Source organism: Budorcas taxicolor, chromosome 4 (assembly GCF_023091745.1).
Source record: "Budorcas taxicolor isolate Tak-1 chromosome 4, Takin1.1, whole genome shotgun sequence".
Taxonomy (NCBI): Eukaryota; Metazoa; Chordata; class Mammalia; order Artiodactyla; family Bovidae; genus Budorcas; species Budorcas taxicolor.
The window spans coordinates 69,499,881-69,524,453 of NC_068913.1; the positions used below are offsets into that span (position 1 = coordinate 69,499,881).

The 24,573-nt window shown below is 40.7% G+C and overlaps 1 protein-coding gene across 2 annotated transcripts in view; it reads right to left on the reverse strand.

The window, feature by feature from the left end:
- CREB5 (cAMP responsive element binding protein 5) overlaps positions 1-24,573 on the reverse strand; it is a 434,664-nt gene that overhangs the window by 319,964 nt on the left and 90,127 nt on the right. For both annotated transcript variants that reach the window (XM_052638724.1, XM_052638723.1), the window contains exon 4: positions 10,283-10,404. In XM_052638724.1, the coding sequence (XP_052494684.1) occupies positions 10,283-10,404 (122 nt within the window). The remainder of the gene's footprint in view (positions 1-10,282; positions 10,405-24,573) is intronic.

Below are 24,573 nucleotides of genomic sequence, written 5' to 3' on the forward strand. Positions count from 1 at the left end.
AATGCTAAAGTGGGGTTCCCAGAGTAAATCACTCCCATACCTGCTCCTAACCACACTTAATGTTCACCTGGATTTATGAGATGATAGAAGCAGAGACTCTCACAACTATTATATTCTTTTCCTTTTCTCTTTCACAGGGTCAGTTTTTTTCTCATGTCTCTGTGAGGGGCCCAGGTAAGTGATTCTTAGCTGCAGACGCTCAGCGCCAACTAACATGTGGTCCAATTTTCTAAATGTGAGTGTTGTTTTTTTGCCTAGAACGGAAGCTTCATCTTTTAGTCATTTTGTTTTAATTCAGCCCAGAAAATAGATCTGTTTTCCTGCTTGCTTTCAGAAGCATGAATGCAGGGCCTCGTGGAGGACAAGACTCATTCCCTCAGCAGATGCAAAGCCTTCTGCCCCAGGTACACAGCCGCCAACCTGTCTGGTGGGTTTCGAGTTTGGAATCACTCATTGCTACAAATAGATTCTTTCAGAGGAGAGTGTCCATTTGCCATTGTGACTCCACTTGGATTAGTACTTTGAAATCCCAGCTTGGCTTTACTACCTTCTGGACAGGTAAATAGTGACTATAACCAGCTGAGATCCCAACCAAACCCCAAATGGGAAAACTACCCCATGAGAAAGTCTCCAGCTGGGAAAAGCTGCCCTTTTCTCGACTCTTAAAGCTGAGATTCGTAATTATTTTAGTGAGTAGCCTCCCAGACAAATAATTCAATTGGGCTAATTTTCAGCTACAGTCAGGCATCCTGATGGGAAGGCAGGCCAAACAAGCCATCTGCACAACCCGAGTCTGGGTTGCCTGGGGAGCATCAGGGCTCCATTGTGTTCGGGGCCATTTTCAGCTTCTTTTCTTAGTCATTTTTAAAGTGCCTCTTCCCGTCCCACCCCATCCCTGCTTTTGTGTGTGTTTGTGTGGTATATATGCTCGATTGCTCAGCTATGTCCAACTCTTTGAGGCCCCATGGACTGTAGCCCACCAGCCTCCTCTGCCCATGGGATTTTCCAGGCAAGAATACTGGAGCAGGTTGCCATTTCCTACTCCAGGGGATCTCCCTGACCCAGGGACCAAACGCACCTCTCTTGCTTCTCCTGCACTGGCAGGGAGATTCTTTACCACTACTGCCACCTGGGAAGCCCCATCTCTGCTTAGGAACTTTTAGATGCATCCCATGCATAGAGTCTCCTAGAATCAAAACTGTGTGTAACAGGTCCCAACGCACTCCCTTTTATACTGATGACATCCGACACCAACCCCTCTACCTGTTAACAAAGACAATACCTGGAGGAACTTTCAACTTAACCACAAGCAAACACTTTCAACAGCAATTTATTTTTTAACAGATAAACATTTCAGTTTGTTTTCACTTGTTAAAAAATATATCTAATTTTATGATAATACTTAAATCTAGGTATCTCTTTAAAGGTGGGTTAAAAGTCAAAACATCTTAGAATGCTCAGGGGTTACTCAGTAGGAAGTAAAGATGGGCTAGACTTGAAGTGATAGAAATGGAAAATAAAGAGAAGTCATGAGGACTCTGGCCTAAGGAAGTTGATGGGACCCAGTGAGGGGTGCAAAGGACAGAGGGGAGATAAAGCTGCCCCCTAAGATGGATGAGGGTTTCCCAGGTGGCATTAGTGGTAAAGAATCCGCCTGCCAATGCAGGGGTCATAACAGACACAGGTTTGATCCCTGGGTCGAAACGATTCCCTGGAGGAGGGCATGGCAACCCGCTCCAGTAGTCTTGCCTGGAGAATCCCTTGGACAGAGGAGCCTGGCAGGCTGTAGTCCTTAGGGTCGTGCAGAGTCAGACACAACTGAAGTGACTTAGCATGCATGCACAAGGTGGATGAACTGTGCCTCTGACAGACCCAGACAGAGAATGGGGCTCATTGTGGCAGTGAGTTTGTACAGGAAAGCTTTGAGCACTGTACTGGGCATAATGAGTTATAAACACCAGGGGCATATTCAAATGAGAATGCTAATAACAGCTGGAGAGTAGAGATGGTGAGGACTAGATGCACAGATAAAGGAACTGTTGGGTAGGGTTGATGGTTGGGTTATGAGAACATATGAGTTTTCTGAAGAGAAGGTGTAAACAAAAACCACTTGGAAGTGGATACAGCAAAACACAAGGAAGCAGAGAGAGGACAGGGAAGGTAGGAGAAAAGCCAGAATACATCATCCCTATCGCTGCCCCCCCTTAATGAGCACCTATCAACTCTTCTTGTCTCTAAGTAGTTTATTCTTGTCTCTAAGTAGTTTATTCTTCTGTATTTAACATGGGGAACATAGCACTGCCATTATTACTCCCTGTTAACAAAAGGGACCAAAATCAAAGTTATCATTAACAACATGTTCAAAATGTCAGAGGTGTCAGATATGCTTCAAAGGTATAGAAATACTTTGATTATTACCATACCTAGTCACAACTGAACAGGAAATCCTGGTGTGAGAAAACACTGCTGTATTCCTCAACATTTCCAACACAAATAGGGGTTCCCAAAATCAACGCCAAGTTTCCTCTAGCAATCTTCATGCTGTATCTTATAATCTAATCTTCCAAATCTCTTCTACTTCTCACCTTCAAATGACATCAGCACTTCTGAGGAAAATACTCATTTCTGCATGGAATGAATACAAACCTTTCTAATCAAACTTAAGCCTCTGAAGACCTTGTTTGGTTCTCAGAAAGACTCAGGCAGATACCTCAATCTTGCCAGAACAAACATCATGTGATAGCAAATATAAATAAGACCCATGACAAAAAAGAAAATCAACTCAAGGACAATAAAATCTGCCATTCACAAGCTAAGAGAAATTTATTTGCCATTATAAATACCACCATTCCCTAATAATTTGGCTCCTAACACTGGCTAAAGGCGCGACCATGAATGGCCAGATGATTTAGCATTAGAAAGTAAACCTGCAGCCTCAAGAGATGTTTTGTCTATAATGTGAAGGTTATGTTGTGAAGACTCATCCATTAAGGTCCAAGTTAGACAAATATACAAACTGTCTAAGGGAGGAGATGAGCAAACCCCCAGTACCCGTCTGGGTCAGTTCTCCTCCAAGCCATGGGCCTTCCTCATCATTCACGTAAAAGGGACTTGATTTTATGTGCTCACTCTTTGCAAGGCAAAGACGATGGATTTTGCAACTCTGAGGATACCATGACTTTCCACCAAAAAAAAAAAAAAAACTTCACAAGACAAACAGATGAAAAAATCAACTCTGTGAGTTGTTTTCCATTTCCACTCCATTGTAAATTGAGGCTGAGCCTGAGATCACCTCATGATTCACTGACATATGTGCAAGTGGATACCATCTCTTAATAATCTCTGTTGAGATTGTGCTCATTAATCCTAAATCCCAGGGAACCAAAACTCATGAACTAGCTTCCAGTTCATCCACTGGTTTAGTCATTCCCCTGAGTGGGATGCAAAGACCAAGCCAACTTCTCTTCCAGCATCAAATTCCATCTAAGCTGAGGGCAAAATTTAAATCTATAAGGAGAAAGCGGAAAGTGCTTACATGACTAGTGTGCTGAAATGGAGGGGGAGGACAAGAGAATCCTTACAATATAAGGGTTAGATTTTCCAGTTATTGGGGTGGGGGAAGAAATAGGCCGTCATCTCTCATAATGTTCCCAATGGGTGTTTCCTTTCAGTCATGCTGACTTTTTTTTTTAAAGGCACGAAAAGATGAAAAACAATCTCATCTCCTAGAATTTAGAGAACATGGTGGCATTTTCAAAACTAGGATAAAACCAAGTTTAGATTTCAGAATTTTCTTTTTCTCCAGACTTGTAAGGCAGGGGCTAGGGAGAAAAGCCAGGGAGAGGGGCTGTATTGCATAAATATAGAAGCAACATGTTAACATAACTGGAAATATACAGCTGTTGCAAGTTCTCTCAACTTGCTATCTCTTATTTTTCACCCTGTGCCACCTACGCGTTGCCACTCACACCTCCCCCAGAGAGCAACCATGCCCACTAGTAGCTGATACAGCAAGACTGCAACGAAGGCAAAGCACCTCCCTCTCCGCTCCCTCTCTCCCCAAGTAACTGGTGGTGTCGAGTAACATGATTTCCAGGTACAGAATATAATCAGATTGAGCAGCTGACTTTTCTGAGCTGAGGCTGACCTGGCTATGCCCTGTTCCATGACTCCTGTTGAGCTGGGATCCAAGATCTTAAGATTGTAGCTTGTCCCCTGTTCCCATGTGTTCAACAGTCAACACCCTCTGGGAATAGACTGCACTTTTCATCATTTGGGTAGGAATTCTAGAGGACGGAAATGTCCTAATTTGCTATTGCTGCATCAGCATAATGAGTCAGATGTAGATCCTAGGGGAGAATAACAACCCTTAGCACTTATATACCGTGCTTTTCATCTTCAGGGTCCTTCCCTATGTTAGGCTGTAATGTTATATTTCTCTCAGCAAGATAAAGGAGTTCATTTCTAGTACTTTCAACTCCTCTTCCTTTCTTAAACACACACACACACACGCACACACACTCACACACAACTGTTATCACATGATGAAGCTCTCTCTCTCCTCCTAGACAGGCACTGTTGGAGCTCTTCTGTAAAACAGAAATCAAATGTGAGAGGTCAATTCATCCTTTAAAAAAATCTTTTGTTTTTGTTTTTTCCACTAATGCGGAACATGAGATCAACATGCAGATTGTCAGTTACTGGTATCTATTCAGTATTACTGCCTGGGTTCCCATACTTGACTCTCCATGTCTCATAGTCTTCTGTGTCATCTCTGACCACTGAGGAGAGTGGAAGACTGTCTTGGAGGATTCTGGAGGACTCTGCCAAGTTCCATACTCAGACCTCTTCTCTACCTCATCTCCATTCACCCCTAGCCCAGGTCATTCCCTTGAGTCTCATGCATTTAAACACCACCTCCCAGGTGGCTCAGTGGTAAAGAATCTGCCTGCCAGTGCAGGAGACATGGGTTTGATCCCTGAGTTGGGAAGATTCCTTGGGTCAGAAAGATCCCCTGGAGAAGGAAAAGGCAACCCATTCCAGTATTCTTGTCTGGGAAATCCCATGGATAGAGGAGCCTGGAAAGCTACAGTCCATGGGGTTGCAAAGTAGCTGAACACGAATGAGTGACTAAACAACAATAACGACATGCCAATGACCCACCAATTTATATTTTCAGACAGGTCCTGTATTACATATCTATATATTCATCTGCCCAGTAGATATTTCCCCTTAACAAGTTTGCAAACAATCTCTTCAATTTGCCCTTCAAACTTGTTTTTCCCACAGGCAACTCCATCCTTTCAGTTGCTGAGGTCAAAAACCTGGTTTTATCCTGAATTCCATCTATTACTTCTGAGACCTAATTCATCACCAATTCCTGTTGGCTCTATCTTCAAATTAATCCAGAATCTAACTACCCCTTCCATCTGCGCCTTGGACCAATCTGCCATCATCTTTAACCTAGATTCTTAAGATACCCTCCTAACTGGTCTCACTTTGCTATTTCCTTTCAATAATTTACTTTCAACTTGGCAGCCAAGTAAACTTTGTTACACAGTAAGTCCCCTATATAGAAACCTTCAAGTTGTGAAATTTCAAAGATTCAAACACGTATTTGCGTGTCCAATCTTGTAGGTTAGTTCACGTGTCTGTCACGTGTGCATCCTCTGCAGGTGGTTGTGCTTTTGTGCACTTTACTGTAGAGTACGGTGTAGATTTCAGTACTGCAGTATCTTTATTTCAAGCCCAGGATGTCCACAAACATGTATAAAAGCTGTGGTGATACAGATGGCACTGCTAAGAAGTACCAGCTGTTGTACTGTACTACTGAACTTTTCAAGGTACTGTACTGTAAGATTTAAAATATTTTCTTTATTTGGGGGGGTTGTTTTTTATGTATTATTGTGTGAAACCTATTACAGTACAGTACTATATAAGTGCTTGTGTTAGTTGGGTATCGAGGCTAACTTTATTGGACTTAGAAACAAATTGGACTTACGCTCTCTGGGAATGGAACTCGTTGGTCTATAGGAGATCTGCTGTATGTAAGTCAGATGCTATGATACCTCTCCTTACAGTTGTCCTATGGTTCTCCATCTCACTTAGACTGAAGCCTACTCAGCTTTCTTGGATATGACCCTGCATGCCCACTCTGCCCATCACTGCACACCCTGCTCTTTGCTGTTTCTCCAGCAAAGAGCACCCTCCAGCCTCAGGGCATTGCACCTACTGATCTCTCTACTCTCCTCCCCAATACACAACTGGTTCTGACTTCTTCCTCCTTCAGGTCACAGCTGCATGTTCGCTCACCAGGGAGGCCCCTTAGATCACTCCCAACACTCCCTGTGCCCCTTCCCTGAAATATTTTTCTCTACAGCACTTTTCACCTTCGGACATGTTATATATTCCATTGGTTTTACTTGTTTACTGTTTGTCTTGCCCATGAGAAGTAAGCAACCTGAAGTCAGGGATTTTTTGTTTTCTGTTTTAAAATCAGCTTTAGTCCATATATTCACCAGTGCCTTGGACAGTGCCTAGCACATGACGGGCTCTCAAAAATATTTATTGTGTGAATAAATGATGAACAAAAGTTTCTCGTCTGTTTCAGGACACGCACTAGCCTGACTAGGCAAGTTGAGATCCGTGATACTGCTAGTGAGGAATACTTTTTCAAGAGAAAAAATATATCTCTAATTAAAGAGTTTTGAAGCTATGGGTTTATGCTAAGGTGGAAGGTTGAGGCAATTATGGAACGCGTCATCTGCTATATAATATATGCTGTGGATACAGACACTAGGGCTTTTCCATTGGTCATTACCTGCCTCTAGCCTGTCCTCACTCTATACACATGTTGGAATACTTTTGGAAATGTATCAGGATTAAAGATAGTCTGTCGAACAGAATTTTTCCCAACAGATAGCCACACAGGCTAAACAGCAACCAACTATCTATCTGCTCTTTGATAGAATTTTCTAGACCAAACTTCAGCTAGAATTTTAAAGGAGGAGGAAAGGACCAGTTCAGTCTTTCTAACATTTCTGTATAAAGTATTTAGCAAGTTCAAGCAAAAATCTTTTTAAACCAAATTTTCCATATAAACAAATCCATCTCCCACTTTACAAAATAAAACTTGCTGAGGGAACTAATGGGCTTCCCAAGTGGTGCCAGTGGTAAGGAACACACCTGCCAGTGCAGGAGACATAAGAGACACAGGTTTGATCCCTGGGTTGGAAGGACCCCCTGGAAGAGGGCATGGCAACCCACTCTATTCTTGCCTGGGGAATCCCACGGACAGAGGAGCCTGGCAGCCTATGGTCCATAGCATCACAAAGACTCAGACAGGACTGAACTGATTTAGCATGAGGGAACTATTGCAAATCTTCTATTAGCAGTCTCAGAGGAAAATAAATTAGAAGAGGGTTAGAATGTAGAATTAAAAAGGAATTGTTATCTGAATGTGCAGCAAAAGGGACAAAGGAGGAGACAGAACTTAATGATGACAAGGTATGCCCTGAAAAACAACTTGTATTCCAGGACTTCCCTGGGGGTTCACTGTTTAAGACTCCATGCTTCCAATACTAGGGGCACAGGTTTACTCCCTGGTCAGGGAACTAAGATCCCACACACCTCCCAACCAAAAGATTTTTTTTTTTTAAAAAGAACTCGTATTCCTACTATTCAAGCGGGGAACAAATAAATGAAGTAGGAGCTGGTGGTGACAGTGTGCCAAGGATGTTGGAAGCTGGAGAAATGTGGAGGAAGGGATGAGTAGAAATATGTTGGCAGACGAGAGAGCATCTCCTACTCCACATTCCCCATCATGTGGCTTCCAAGGAAATCACCAACACACCAACATACACAAGAAGTCACCAACACAGCTCATTTGGCCGTTGGATGAGTCACCCTGCCTGAGGCCTCAAGAAAGTGCCTACTTGTGTAGTCATGGCCACCGAGGCTGGATTTGGCCCACTGGTTTGAACAAGGCAGTGGAAGAGGAAACTTCAACAGTCTGAATGCTGTCCAACTTCCAGTGCGTGCAAGTGAAGTTGGGGTGTGAGACACTGGTCTCCTGAGGGGCCCACCCCAAAACCATGGGGGAAGCTGGCTGCAGGATCCCCCACCCACATACCCTTCTCAAAGTCATCACATGACTAATGTTGCTAAGAGCAACATTTGAAAGAGAAGAAAAACATATTTCTTCAATGGCAGTAGTCCTCCTCAACTTTGTTTGCCTGAATATTTTAACACTTTTTTGTACTCAACCCACAGAGAATCAAAACCAACTCACATACATAAAGAAAATGTAGATCATGAAAATGTCACTCTACATTAAAAACTGGGACCAGAGGAAATATAAACTGGAACTGAAAGTCTAGTCTGTGGGGAAGTAAAATGCTCATTACCGTGTTCTAAAAAGTTCTCAAAGTCAAACAGTCAGTTTGGCTTCGTGTTAATCAAGCAGTCAAAGCAAAAAGAGAAACAGAACTGGTTACAAAATTCTCATGTCCACAAGGGGAAAATATTTCAGTTCCTCAGGGGAAGCAAACTGTTTCCTGGAATTCAGATCTGTAAGAATTTCCTCCCCTGGGGCTTCATATAGGAGATGGTGAGTACTATGCAAAGAAGATCTAAAACCACAACCCGATCATGGGCTTCTAAAGCTGCTGTTCTTGGTAAATATCTTCAGGAAAACCAAGGGCATACATTTTGACTACAACCCTCCTGTCAGAAATGAAGACAATATGGACCAAGTATACACCTTACTTATAGCTCAGAAGAAGCCGATCTTAACTATCTCAAGGAATAAATGAACTTAATCTCTCAGTTGTCTACATATGTCATGTCCATCAGGAAAGCTAAATTTATTACTCAACCAGAGTAAATTTACTAGACTTTTTGGTTCCTCTCTTCCTTGCTATTTTTATGGTTTTTAAAAATCTATTTCTATTGCAATGAAATATAGAATGCATGCCTTCTATTTCTATTTAGTTAAAAATTTTAAGTACTCAGAACAGCATCTGGCAAATAAGTGCTAAATAAGTGTTTGTTTTAAAAAAAGAAAAAAGAAAGGCCCTTCACTGGGTTGGGGCTGGGGAGGTAGGAGATGGTCAAGTATGAATAACTAATTATAAATAAAATGAGTTGCTTGAGATTTTATATCCCTCTTGTAACCTATTTTCAGGATTTTTCCTAAAGCAGTACAGACTGAATACAGACCCTCGGCTATCATGATGTGAGAATGTGAGATGAAAAATCTGGTGGAGAGGGATTATTCTAATTTCACATAGAGAGAGATTCAAAGGTTTTGAAACACTTAGAGAAATATCAGAGCCTTTTAAAATTTCTTCTCCGGATGCAACAGCTGGAAATTCAGAATCCATTACAATGTAGCTGGTACCTCCTTTCAACCCGCTTTCACAGTTTAAGTCTCTGGGCATGGGATATGTCTAATGTGTTGTTTAGTACAGTGTGGGCATTCAATAATGGTCTATAAAAACAAACTAAAAATACTAAAAAGCTTCATTATCTTATTTACTTGTGCCTCCACTTCTTTTCTTTAATCTGATACAGTGATTTTTTAAATGCCGGCACATTACAATAAAAAAGGAGTATATTCTGGAGGGATTCATAAAGTAGATTTTCTACATTTGTAAGAACAAATAATGCACACTTATAGTGAACCTATTTATTTCAACAACAACAAATGCATGATAATATGGTCAAGAAGGAACTGTGAAATGTGGTAGAGAGACACCAGGAAGATGACAGAAATCAGATAGTTATAGCCTGGGTCAAGATCAGATGAAATCCTCTCTCCTACTGCTATGATCCTTCACTTGTCATCTTACCCTCTGGTCCTTGTCTTCTGCACTTACCACCCATGGAAATCTTGCTATTATTCAGCAAAGGAAAACAGCTAGTTTTGAATGGAAAATTCCATGAGTTTATCTGACTCAAGTCAAGAATAATTATGATCCATCTGATGTATGGCAGAGACCACCACAACACTGTAAAGCAATTATCCTCCAATTAAAAAAAAAGAATCAGGATAATTTTTTGGCTTGAATTCCATATTTCATATAATCTGCTTTTCCCATGATTTTTCTACCACAACCAGAGATTCATCCATTAAAAAAAAAAAAACAAACATAAAGCACTTGTAAATGGATAAAATGCTGTTTTAAAGCCACATCAGCACAACAATGCCACCTAGTTTCAACACAGACGTGTCTAGCAGGTGCTAGAGGAAACACTTGTCCAGGCATCCAAGTGAACCTACCCGCTTGCTGCTCTCTTCCTCCTGAGCCTTCCTAAACTCATGCTCTAGGGAGCAGTCCAACTCACTGAAGAGCCCCACCTCCTCGCAGTTCTTCAGGAATCTCGTTGGGGTTGGAGTCTGATCTGAAAACAAAGACCAAATGATTAGACAGGGGATCGTTTCCTCAAAAGCCAATGGCAAGCACGACCTAAATTCACTAATCCCCTCCACTAGCCTTAATGACAACGCCAAGTGGCCATCCATAACTTTCCAGCCCTTTACATAAAATTAGAATATGGAATAAAATAAAATCATAAAGCCCAGAGAAAGAATATGATGTGTAGAAGCCTGCAGCACATGAGGGGTTCCCTCTGGAAAACTTCAGTTGAGGAGAAGCCAAGAAGCCACTGTTGACTTTCTGGGGTTCATATCATTTGAATACATGTCACAATGTGTAGAATTTTTTAATTGGAAAAAAACAATTTTGCTCAAGTAAGGCCAAGAAAAATCTAGAGTCAATGTTAAGCCTGACTTTAGGGAGCTGGGAGGATAAAATATTTAATAAATGTTTATATTAAACAAAAAGAGGGACGCATGCATTTGATTCCTTTTTCTTAATGGAGAATAAAGATTTAGCAATTCTCTCTCTCATTTTGAGAGTCACAGAAGGATGATGAATGGTTCCAAGACAAACACATTCAGCTTCCATCCCTCAAAAATATACTTATTAATTTTATTTTCCTCTGCTATAGCCAAACGAATGTTCAGAGAAGACATTTTAAAAGGAATAGAATTTCTTTCATGTTCTTGATGGTCTGGAGAGTTTACCACTTGAAAAACTGGAGGATATGAAACCACTATTTGTGTCTTAATATTATGTACACATTTTCTAGACTCTAGGTCTCATAAGATCCTATAGGTAAGCAGTGTAGAATCACACTTTTGTAATTATTAAAGGTAGTTATATTCCTAGTAAAAGTATACTTACATGAATAAGAATAAAATTGTACTAACTGCACTTCTCTCAGTAACAAAAGATTAAAAAAACCGGAGAGGACCACTTCCCAGTGGGAAGCCTGGCCAGGTCAACTGTTTTGCAAGTGAAGAAAACTGAAGCTCTGAGTGATTAAGGGTCTTATTCAAGATCTTCCGGGTAGATGTAGCAACCCTGGTATTGTAACCAAGGGCTTGGTGCTATTTCCATTATGTACATGCATTATTCCCATCTGAGTCTATGGCAGACACTGCTAGATGGATTACAACATTGTCCAACGATCTACATTCAGCCTCAAATCTCTTTCTGGACAGTCCTCTTAGTCATCAACACCAGTCAACTGCAGAAAGTCCCCAAGTTGCAATGAAATTGCAGTTTCGGCATTCTCTTTATATGTTCCTATATGACCAGAAACTAGAATCCTATTTCATTTTCTAAATCATAAAGAGAGTAGTTAATTTTAGTAAATTATCCATTGAAAGTCAAAGAATAATCTTAATATCTATGAAGCTGAAAAAGACTTGATATTTCCATTTAATGAGCCTTTCCAAGGCAATGTCTCCTGATACACTATGGGCATGGGGCTTTCCTACCTGTTAAGGACCCAAATGGTTGACTTGGATTCAAATGCAACAAAATATCTACCTGCATTCTTCCCCATTCTTAGTCTGGTCTCCAAGATCTTGAGCTCCCTTTGTAGTACATGGAGAGCCAGTAGGAGAGCCAGATGATTATAAATTGGACACTACAGATAAAAGATATGCAAAGGATTGGGTTTTGCTAAAAATGGTTTTATTAAAATGTACATTCATTTATTAAGCTATACAAATATTCCTACATGGGCTTCCCTAGTGGCACTAGCATCAAAGAATCTTCCTGCCAATGCAGAAGACATAAGAGATGCGGGTTTGATCCCTGGGTTGGGAAGAGCCCCTGGAGGAGGGCATGGCAACCCACTCCAATATTGTTACCTGGAGAATCCCAGGGATAGAGGAGCCTGGCATAGGGTCCATAGAGTCCATAGGGTCACAAAGAGCAATTTAGCAACAACTGAAGCAACTTGGCATGCATGGACACATATACCTACATATCCATACATATCTATAACAGTTATATATACCACACAGTGTTTATAATAAAATTAGTATTTATTCAGCATTTTGCAGTTCACAAACATTTTCACCCACATTGTCTAGAACCCAGATCTCACAAGATCCTCTGAGGTAAGCAGGGTACATATTATTTTAAAACAGGAGAAATAAGTACTTTGCACAAGGTCACATGATTTATAACCATCTTATCACTATTAAGTCCTCTCTTACCTATGACCATAATCCTTCCTCAATCTAAATCCCATGCTTTGCCCAGACTCTCCTTATAGGTCCAAAGGTCTTGGGTACAAGAATAAAAGACAATATTGACAACTCAGAAATCTAGATGTGATAATTGTGTGATTTAGGGAAAATTACCTACATTCTCTGGACATGCTCATCATCTTTCAAACAAGGTTTGGATCATAAAATCACCACCATAACCGGGTTCCATTCGAAAGTCACTGTAGTAGGTCAAAGATACATTTGACCATGTAAAGAACAGCAGGACAGGAACACCAGTAACAACTGGTTAGATACTAGAAATTCGGCCAGAGTAAGGGCTAGACAGAGTTTTATAAACAGAGGGTGTAAGTGGACAGGAACCGAGCGCGGAAATAAAAGTGTGTGTGTGTGTGTGTGTGTGTGTGTGTGTGTGTGTGTGTGTTCGTGTGTATGGCTGCACCTTTACTGGGTGCTTATTCCATTCCAAACTGTAAATAATCTGCCTACCACACAGGAGACCCAGGTTCGATCCTTGGGTGGGGAAGATCCCATGGAGAAGGGAATTACAATACACTCCAGTATTCTTGCCTAGAGAATTCCATGGACAGAGGAGCCTGGCAGGTTATAGTCCATGGGGTTGCAAAGAGTCGGAAAAGACCGACTAACTAATACTTTCACACTGTTCCATGCCAAACATACTGCTAAGTATTTTGTTGCATCATCTCATTAATTTTCACACCAACCGCATTAGGTAAAAATGACCTCCTCCATTTTACTTACAAGGAAACTGAAACTCACCTTGGGCACCATTTAGAAATGGAGTCATATAACTGTATTGGTAATGAACAATCCTTACAATCCTTGGTTCTTCTGAAATATCTTGCAGTCATTTATATCCTTCACACAACAGAACTACACTACTGCACTACAAGCCTACAGACTCTTCACTATCCAGCAAGAACATTTTTGTGACTAAAAAAACCTGAGAAAGTATCACATAACAGAACTGAAATATTAGACCACTTGTCATCAGTAGGAATTTCGTTTGCCAGGTTTTATTTTTCCTTTTATTTCTCTATGCTTCTATGTTGGAGATTTAGAAGTTGAGGGCCATGATTCCAGGTAAAGAGAATAGTAATCCTAGAAGCTCTATAAGACTTCTGAACTCTGGGACAAGTTCATGAGATGGTCCCTAAAATTGAATTCAGGTTGACATTTGGGGACCCAAGCCCCAAGCAAAGTTGAGAGATGTTTTCTATCTTCGCTAAAGCAAAATTATTCCCAGATACCCACATACACCCACATACATCAACAAAGGAGAGTGAAGGAGCATGGCACAGGGTAGCAACAGCACCATCCATCATGACGAACATCTCTGCAGCAATAGGGAGACAAAGCTGTGGAACAAGAGCAGCCATGGGCACTAAAGACAGCCGGCCCCCTCCTCCCCAGACCCAAAGACCCAGAGGAGGGCCCCAGAGTTGTTACCAAATGTGACTTTCTTTGCTGTATGATAAGAGTGAAGGGAAGGCAAAACATTTATCTATATTCACATTTGGAATAGATAAGGCACACTGTTCTGAATATTTAATTCATTCTCTTCTTGTGAATGAGCTATTCTTTCCAGTTACAACAGGAACCAGAAAATGGAGCTTAACTTTTGTTTTAACATTTATTAGAATTAATACAGGGTCTCAAGTCATCTTTGATCCCACATGGTACCAGTTCCAAGTAAGCCAGGAAATGTGCAAATCTTCAAAAGAGGGAACAGCTAAATCTATCAGCAGCTTAAATAACAGAGGCAGAGTTTCTCGGCCACATGAATGCCTTGTCAAGTAACTATTCCAGCTGAGATCAGACCAGAAATAAGTGAGTAATATCCATGGCCAAAGTTAAAATTCTTCTAATCTATGCCTTATTTAGAACCAAGAGCATACACCAGTTATCTATAGCGGCAGCAGTTTCTATGTCCTGAATAACAGTGACTGATGCTCTATCTGTGGATAATATCGAAGGTGTGTTCAGTAGTGACGAGTTAAACTCCAAGGACTTATAGGAACTGGTTCCACTCAGAACTCAGAGTTGACATGATCATTTAAGGACTTCTGCTCTCCTTTCTTTTAGTGCTTTTACTCCAGTGGGGACCATCTGAATGAGAGATGGAGACTCTCAATCCCAAATCTCAAACTAAAAGTTAATAGTTTTTGAGTCTGAATGCTACCTGAGTTGTAGCTATAACCTTTGTAAATCTGCATGGGAGCTGCAGCTTGTGTGCCACCTTCTCACAGTCTACAAAGAGCACATCAAGCCAAGGTCTCAGGAGACCTAGACACCCAGGGCCAGTGCAAGCAAGAAATCTTAGCCTCTTCTACTCCTCTCAAGCATCCTTGGGGATATATTTACCAACCAGACAAGAAAGATTTGTACCAAAAGGGATAAAATATCTTTTGTAAAGTTTGTCATATTTCAATATCTACTCCCCTTCCTGGAATGATGAGTCTATTTCTTGAAAATGGAGCATCTTCTCATAAAATCACTGCCTCTGTAAATGGCTCACTAAAGGATATCTGCCAACAGAGCAGACTCTATTTGCCTATCTGCCAGGAAAAGGACCACAAACATGGCATTATGAGTTAGGCATTTACCCATCATTTCTGTGATAAAAAAATCCTGCATCACATTACATCTCACCTGGGAAGGACCACAAGTGTATGGCTAGAACTAATAGGGAAAAAACCAACTCACTAAGTTTTCAGTCAATCCATAGTCTGCCTACCATCAAGTGCTTCAGTCCCAGGAAGTATGATTATTCCAAAACCTAAATGACAAGCACAAAGCTAAAGCATGAAACCCAATTCTTCTTTTAAAAAGTGTTTAGTCTGGTTTACATTTAATAATAGGTTGCTACTTTATTCAGTTTCAGAGCTGTGTTTGAGTTATATGTCTGTCTATGTTTCTTTTTTTTTTTTTATAAAAAAGGCAAGGTGACATGTCATCAATTTAAGAAAAAGGGAAAAGCAGATTTCCCATCATATACCAGAGGAGAAAAAAATGTGAGTCACCTAAGCAAAAATTTTTTTCCTATTGGTCTCATAGTCTCAGTGATGGTATTACTAAAGGACTCTATAAAGTAATTTTATATCATTCTGTATTAAATCGATACTATAAAAGCCTCACTTACTCAGACAAGTTATAAGAAAGATCAGTTTGAATTAGTGACCATTCTAACTGTAGGGTATTTTTTTAAAGGCAATGCATTTTTATAATTTGCGTGACTCAATTTCAGCCAACAAAATGTGCCTTAATGGAATTCCTTAAGAATGCTGCTCAAATCAATAGAGAAAAATATTAGAAGTAGCCTATCTATTTTGGTAAGAGTTAGGGTTCTCAAAAAAGGCATCTCTCTTAGAGATTTTTAATATTCTTTTTATAGTCAGATTTATCCCACTATTTTCAACCAATGCTTTCATAGAGATATTCTTATCCCTTACCTGCATTTTAATAGAGTTCTAGTTAAGAAAGTTTACATTAAATGAATTTTAAAATACATAATCCTTCATAAGAGCAATAATCAGTAACAACCGTCAGAATTCCACAGAATTCTAGACAGGCTTCTTTGCAATAAATGTGCCTTTTATTGAGTGTGAATATACAATAGGAGCAATAGGGTCCTCTCAGTGACACTGACATCTGTCCCAAGAGGCAGTGCTCCTATAGAACAAACCAAAGCAAATTTGGCTTTTAACAACAGCTGTGGGATACTTAAAAACTGACCTGGACTGGGGTGATCCAGATCAGTAAGAGGTGAGACACACTCTCACACTCTTGACTAACATGCTGCAATCCATTCACTGTCAAGGTAGAGAGCTGGTGGACTAGACACCCTTAGGATATGAGTCAACCAGAGCATGCTCTGATAAGGACATCTCTTACGACATATGGTTTCAGAAGAAAGCAGTATGGATTTAAAAATACAAGTCTATTTTCCACACCTGCATACTATCAGCCACGGCCTAACTCTAAGTGTTTCAACAGCCATTAAGTCACAATTTTAATTCTGTTTAGAGGAGCTAAGCCAGTAAAAAGTGTTACTAACACTGTGAAACCACATCTTCGCTGGCCACATAAATGAAGGGGTCAAAATCTGCCCTGAATAGTGGAATCGAAAGCTTAATGCTTCCACTTGGTCACTAATTGCCCAAGTTCTCCTACACTCTTTGTCAAAAGGAATTGAGTTCCAGATTAAATAGACTAGAAGTCAATTTTTCATATATAAAAGGAGATTTTCAATCAAGGCCTCTGACATATTCAGGTGAATTTTTAAAATTCTACTTTGCTTGACCAATTAAAAACATGAATAACAAGCTGACCTAGCCTAGATGGCAGTAGTAACTTATCACAGTGGATGAGAAAATCTGATTTAAAAACACAACTCTTCATTCCTCTAAATGCTAATGCATTGTTATAATTTCCTTCTAAAAATGTTTGACTCTTCCCATTTGATGACTGCTAAAAAGCCTCTTGAAAGTGAAAGAGGAGAGTGAAAAAGTTGGCTTAAAGCTCAACATAGAAAACTAAGATCATGGCATCTGGTCCCATCACTTCATGGGAAATAGATGGGGAAACAGTGGAAACAGTGTCAGACTTTATTTTGGGGGGCTCCAAAATCACTGCAGATGGTGACTGCAGCCATGAAATTAAAAGACGCTTACTCCTTGGAAGGAAAGTTATGACCAACCTAGACAGCATATTCAAAAGCAGAGACATTACTTTGCCAACAAAGGTCCGTCTAGTCAAGGCTATGGTTTTTCCAGTGGTCATGTATGGATGTGAGAGTTGGACTGTGAAGAAGGCTGAGCGCCGAAGAATTGATGCTTTTGAACTGTGGTGTTGGAGAAGACTCTTGAGAGTCCCTTGGACTGCAAGGAAATACAACCAGTCCATTCTGAAGGAGATCAGTTCTGGGTGTTCTTTGGAAGGAATGATGCTAAAGCTGAAACTCCAGTATTTGGCCACCCCATGCGAAGAGTTGACTCATTGGAAAAGACTCTGATGCTGGGAGGGATTGGGGGCAGGAGGAGAAGGGGACAACCGAGGATGAGATGGCTGGATGGCATCACCGACTTGATGGACGTGGGTTTGGGTGAACTCCAGGAGTTGGTGATGGACAGGGAGGCCTGGCATGCTGCGATTCATGGGGTCGCAAAAAGTCGGACACGACTGAGTGACTGAACTGAACTGAAGAGATAAATCAATAATATAATAAAAAGCAGTTCATAGACTTATATCCAAACATAAATCTCAGGCTGAAATATGCTACAAATAATATGCTGCCGCTGCTGCTGCTAAGTCGCTTCAGTCGTGTCCGATTCTGTGCAACCCCATAGCATATCTCACCAAATCTAGATGTATAGTAAGAAAAACATAGATAGGGACTTTGGAAAAATTGCTTATCCTCTTGATGTTTTTCACTCATATGAAAAAAAAAAAGTGGCCAGGATTAAATGACAGTGTATATAAAGCAGGGGCCACAATTACTGGCACAAGATACGGCAATAAGTGGTAGCTCTTGCTATTATCATGCTGCCCTCTGGTGCAAGCCATCTCCACCACCCTCTGTTCCATGAAGATCTGATTGATTTCCATAGTGAGAAATCATTATGTAACTTTGCCACTGATGGAAGAGAAAGAAGGGCAGCATGGGCTGTGTTTGTGTGTGTGTGTGTGTGTGTGTGTGTGTGTATGCTGTGTGTGATTTATTTACTTTTTATATCCCAGTGCATTCCAAAAAGAATTTGCAGTGATATGTCACCTTTCCTCTGACTTTTCTATTAAAATGTTCTTGGATTGTTAAGTAGGGTTTACAGCAAAGAGCCATGGGCAGTAGATTTGGATTCTGAGATTGTCTGGTTGATTACAGTTTCTTGGAAACAAAAGTTCTGCTTCATTGAAAACATTTTGCTTTCTCCACAGTAAGAATTAGGTTCTGAATCTGGAACTAGGCTGTACTTCTCGACCTAATCCAGATCTCAGCTGGCTTCTGAAGGGTTATAGTGTCCTTTATATACCTCTCCTCTGTGTATCAGTACAAGACACAGTCAGCTGCACCGCCTCTGGTGTTGGGGTTTTACCACTTCCAGCCCCACCACACTCAGAGGTCAGGGAGAAAGAACCCCTGAGCCTGGGGTACTGAACACCAGGTCTTGGCTGAAATGCCATATCTATGCGGAAACGGCCTTTCCTGACCTCCCTTCAGACAGCCTGCTGGCCACTGACGTCACACTATCACGTTTTTATCTTCGTCAGAGTACTTGTCCCTAACTGATATTTTCTTATTTATTTATCTGGGGGCAGGGGGTTGTTTTGTTTTGTTTGCCTATTATCTCTCTTCCTCCCCACTCTGAATAGCGTAAAATCGGCTCTATGGAAGAGCAACTTCATCTGTCTGGTTCAATACCACATCCCCAGCACCCAACGCGATAGGATCTTTGCAGGCACTCATCAAATGTTTGTTAAATAAATGAATGGTGGTGAAGGGGCAGCTTCAGATCCTCTTTCTACACCTCAGCGGATGCCTGTCCTAACTTCTCTACAAGCACAGTCCCTTTGCCTGTGGCATTAATCGGATTAAGATGTCTAGTGGGGGAACTGACCGGGCATTTAAAGGCAGTCTCTGTGTCTCTTTCTCAGGTTTCCCACCTGAGTGTTGATACGGCTTTACCTTTTGGGAAAGGTCTGTGATACTCTTGAACTTCATCTTCCCTTTAATGAAATAAAATCTATCATCTTCTAGGTCAATCCACAACACACAACACATATACACAGAGTTCTCATTTAGAGTATTATCTGCTTATTATTTGTTCAGCTACAAAGTTGCACTTTGATTCTTATTCTGTTTTTCCAGAACCCTGTAAAAAATGGAGGTGGGGATGTCTGATAGGGCAAGATGGGGGAATTCCAGGATACCAAGCCATAATACCATTAATGTAGACCCAAACACATATCTCTAATGCTTCAGTATCTCTAATACTGAAATTTGATCATCATTTGCAAACCCAATAGATCTGCTGTGATATGGTAATTGGTAATTTTGCAACCTGTGTGTGAAACCTTTGCTATCACCACTTTCCTCACCAAGAAATTACCACCTATCAGATTAAGAATAGCTAAAGGGAATGATTCATGCCCCTGATCACATCAGGAACTCTGGACATCTATCATATGGCCCAAATAAGGGTGGAAGGACCAAGGTGGGAGGGGATGGAAGTCTTTGCCCTCAGTATCCAACACCACCACTCCTATTCATGTCCCTACTAGTACTGACCCCTTAGAAAGAAAGGTTTTATGTTTACTCTCCATTCATAAAAGCAGACTCATCTTAATAAAACACCATGACTGTCACTGGTATTAACCTGACTTGTGATGTGTCGAAGATTGTTTACAGTCATTTTGAGTGGTAAATTCTACCTGCCCTAAATAAAATGGGCTCTATGGCAAAGCTATGAAATTATTTCAGATCTTACAATTCTTTGGATATTTATACATTAAGAATATATCTGTGGTATCTTAATAACTTCCCTAACATGGAACACCAGACTGGTTCCAAATAGGAAAAGGAGTACATCAAGGCTGTGTATTGTCACCCTGCTTATTTAACTTATATGCACAGTACATCATGAGAAACGCTGGACTGGAAGAAACACAAGCTGGAATCAAGATTGCCAGGAGAAATATCAGTCACCTCAGATATGCAGATGACACCACCCTTATGGCAGAAAGTGAAGAGGAACTAAAGAGCCTCTTGATGAAAGGGAAAGAGGAGAGTGAAAAAGTTGGCTTAAAGCTCAACATTCAGAAAATGAAGATCATGGCATCCGGTCCCATCACTTCATGGGAAATAGATGGGGAAACAGTGGAAACAGTGTCAGACTTTATTTTTTTGGGCCCCAAAATCACTGCAGATGGTGACTGCAGCCATGAAATTAAAAGACACTACTTACTCCTTGGAAGAAAAGTTATGAGCAACCTAGAGAGCATATTCAAAAGCAGAGACATTACTTTGCTGACTAAGGTCCGTCTAGTCAAGGCTATGGTTTTTCCTGTGGTCATGTATGGATGTGAGAGTTGGACTGTGAAGAAGGCTGAGTGCTAAAGAATTGATGCTTTTGAACTGTGGTGTTGGAGAAGACTCTTGAGAGTCCCTTGGACTACAAGGAGATCCAACCAGTCCATTCTGAAGGAGATCAGCCCTGGGTGCTCTTTGGAAGGAATGACGCTAAGGCTGAAACTCCAGTACTTTGGCCACCTCATGCAAAGAGTTGACTCATTGGAAAAGACCCTGATGCTGGGAGGGATTGGGGGCAGGAGGAAAAGGGGACGACAGAGGATGAGATGGCTGGACGGCATCACCTACTCGATGGACGTGAGTCTGGGTGAACTCCGGGAGTTGGTGATGGACAGGGAGGCCTGGCGTGCTGCAATTCATGGGGTCGCAAAGAGTCAGACACGACTGAGTGACTGAACTGAACTGCAATATTTGCAATTAATGAAGGATGAAGTGATTTTCCAAAAATTTAAGTTAGCCAGATATCCTGAAATCAGTGATAAACATACCTACCATACATTATCTCCTTAATATATGTCAAACTCCTATTCATCTGAAATAAAATTTTGTATAATCAAATATTGCTTGAAAAAAAATAGCCCAGGAGGGACTTAAACATTTTTGCCCTGATGATGCTCACTGAGTTAAGATTTGATTTATGCTATTTTTATTTTTACTATATTTCAAGCTGTACAAAATTATTAATGTTTATGAGAGGCCACAAAATAGACTTAAGGTACATTAAGAAATAAAATCTTAATGAACATATTTTAATAAAAATATATTCTGAAACTTTTGATAAATTCAAATCCAAGTAATCAAGATATACACAAGTAAAATTTCAATCATATTTACAATCATAATCTAGTATGCTAAAACTGTATTTGAGATTAACATATATAAAGACTTTCTTGAGAAAAAATAGCAAGGCAAAAATATCCAGTAAATAGCCTATTACAATTCACTGTGGACAAATTGACTGACGTATGATGTGTAGTTGACCTCAACCCCTGGAGTTGGACTGGATAGCTCTGCATTCTGTTCCAGCAAGAAAATTCTGCAAGATTACAAACATGCAGCGTGGGTAGCACATTTTAAAATTTAACACTCAATTTCATTGGGAGTATGAAATGGCCTCCTACCAGCTTCAACATAAAACCTGAGAAAGCAAAAAAATATATACCTTTATATTATTCATGCTGTTTTTCCTCATTTATTTCTCTCTTCATTTTCTTATTCCAAGTTCAATATAATAAAAATCAGAGTGACTTTTCTCTCAATAATTTTCCATCTGACACTGCCAATTATCACCAGCAACAATTCTTTTCAAACTAGTAAGAATCTGGTAAGAATGACTGAAAAGGGCTTCATCAAAGATCTGATCATAGAAAATCTACAGACATGCTCACACATCTTTAGCTTTTTTTTCAGACCTTCAGATGGGCCTCCCTTTAGGGTCACCCTAGCAGTCTGTCTGAGAGACACTAGAGTAATTCTTATCTCTATCTCTGAAAATCTGCAGATATTCACCATTCCCTCTTCCCTGATGGCTCAGATGGTAAAGAATCCGCCTGCAATGTGGGAGACCTGGGTTCTATCCCTGGGTTGGGAAGATCCCTGGAAGAGGGCATGGCAACCCACTCCAGTATTCCTGCCTGGAGAATCCCAAGGACAGAGGAGCCTGGCAGGCTATAGTCCATAGGGTTGCAAAGAATGGGACATGACTGAGCGACTAAGCACAGCATCCTCACACTCACCTACCACTCCCTACCCCAAGGCAGCCTATTTTAAGGATCCTGTTTAGCATAAAATAAAGGGTGAACTGATTATTTTTAAATATTGGGGATTCCAAAGTCTAATGCCTTGCTATTTGCATATATATGTTCACTGTTGAACTGTAAGGTAACACCACATGTGACTCTACAGAACTTAATAAATGATCAAAACAAAAGAACAGACCCCCCTTCCTAATCCTTCTAGGCTTTCATAATTCTTAGAAATTTGAGTTTCTGCATCTCTGTTTCTAGACTTAAGGAAAGACAAAGCTGTTTCTGAAGAGCCAGCTAGTTCAATGAAAACAAACAGACTGAGAGAGGTACTGGGGAAGGGTGTGGGGGGAGGGTTGAAGGAAAAGGCTGCCTTTGAACTCAAGAGTCTTCCAAACTATAGTACATCTGCACTATTAACAAGTACAGGCCGGATTGTGAACATGTGTGGACGGTCCCATCACTGAAAGTATTTGATCATATGTATCAACTGAGGAAGCCTGACAGTGCAGTAGCTGGTGTGGGTCAGAGGGCTAGAAGTGCAGGATCTGGGGCTCTATTTCTGCCCTGTTGGGAGGCCTGGCATGCTGCAGTCCATGGGGTCACACAGTCTGACGCGACTGAGCAAAACCGAACTGAACTGGGGAGTTTGGGAGAGCTGCTTCCTCTGCCACGTCCCTCCACCTCTTTAGTAAAATGTGGGTTGTAATAATAACCTGTCTGATAAAACTCTTAGAGGGTTTACTGATAATAGTGATAATAAAATACTTGTAAATTTTAAGTGCCATAGAAATGCTCAATTATTGGAACCAGTTTTGCCTGGGCAGTCAGTTTCTCTTCTGATATCTTTTAAAACATGTTTATGGGTGTATGATTTTTTTCACAATGCCAGGGAGACAGCGGCTTGAGCAAATTATTTCTAGCCTAAGGAGGGCAACAGGAAATGCTTTAATTACCCTGGTTGGGCTCATGAAATACTTTCACTTAATACTTTCATTGTATCTAGGCAGATAAAATCATTCCCATTTTATAGAAAAAGAAACTGAAGCCCAGAAGTGTTCACCAACTTACTCAAGGTCATCTGGCCAGACTAGAATTCAAGTTTTCTCACTCTTTGCACTCTTTCCTTACTCCTGGCACTCTTTTGTCAAAATGGGACAGAATGGCAATTAATCGATAGATTAGCCTTATTTATTTCTGCTCACATTTGCCGACTACTCGCTATATTTCCACCATTATCTCATTTAATTTCCTAATTATGAAGCAGGTACTGTTTCTTAAGGAAACTTTCACTGATTAGTTCAACCAGAAAGAGAGCTCCTTCTACTAAAGTCACATAGCATTCTTCCTTACAATGCTCTTTTGATACATATCATGGACAGTCTTCCGTTTTAGCTAAGTTTTCACACACACCCACACAAACACACACTACATTATGACATCCTCAAAAGTAGTAATCATATCAATCTTTGAGGCTCCATGGCACTCAGAATGGTGCAGAGTACATTCAGTTCAGTTCATTCAGTCGCTCAGTCGTGTCCCACTCTTTGAGACCCCATGAACCGCAGCAAGCCAGGCCTCCCTGTCCATCACCAACTCCTGAAGTTTACCCAAACTCATGTCCATTGAGTCGGTGATGCCATCCAACCATCTCATCCTCTGTCGTTCCCTTCTCCTCCTGCCCTCAGTCTTTCCCAGCATCAGGGTCTTTTCAAATGAGTCAGCTCTTCGCATCAAGTGGCCAGAGTATTGGAGTTTCAATTTCAACATCAGTCCTTCCAATGAACACCCAGGACTGATCTCCTTTAGGATGGACTGGTTGGATCTCCTTGTAGTCCAAGGGACTCTCAAGAGTCTTCTCTAACACCACAGTTCAAAAGCATCAATTCTTCGGTGCTCAGCTTTCTTTATAGTCCAACTCTCACATCCATACATGACTACTGGAAAAAGCATAGCCTTGACTAGATGGACCTTTGTTGACAAAGTAATGTCTCTGCTTTTCATGCAGAGTGCATTACCGATGCTCAATTAATATTTGTTGTTTGAGTAATTACAGGTATGTGATGAAAAAAATACATGGATACAAGTTTCACAGCAATAAATATTTCACATTACAGAAAACTGAGAAGTCA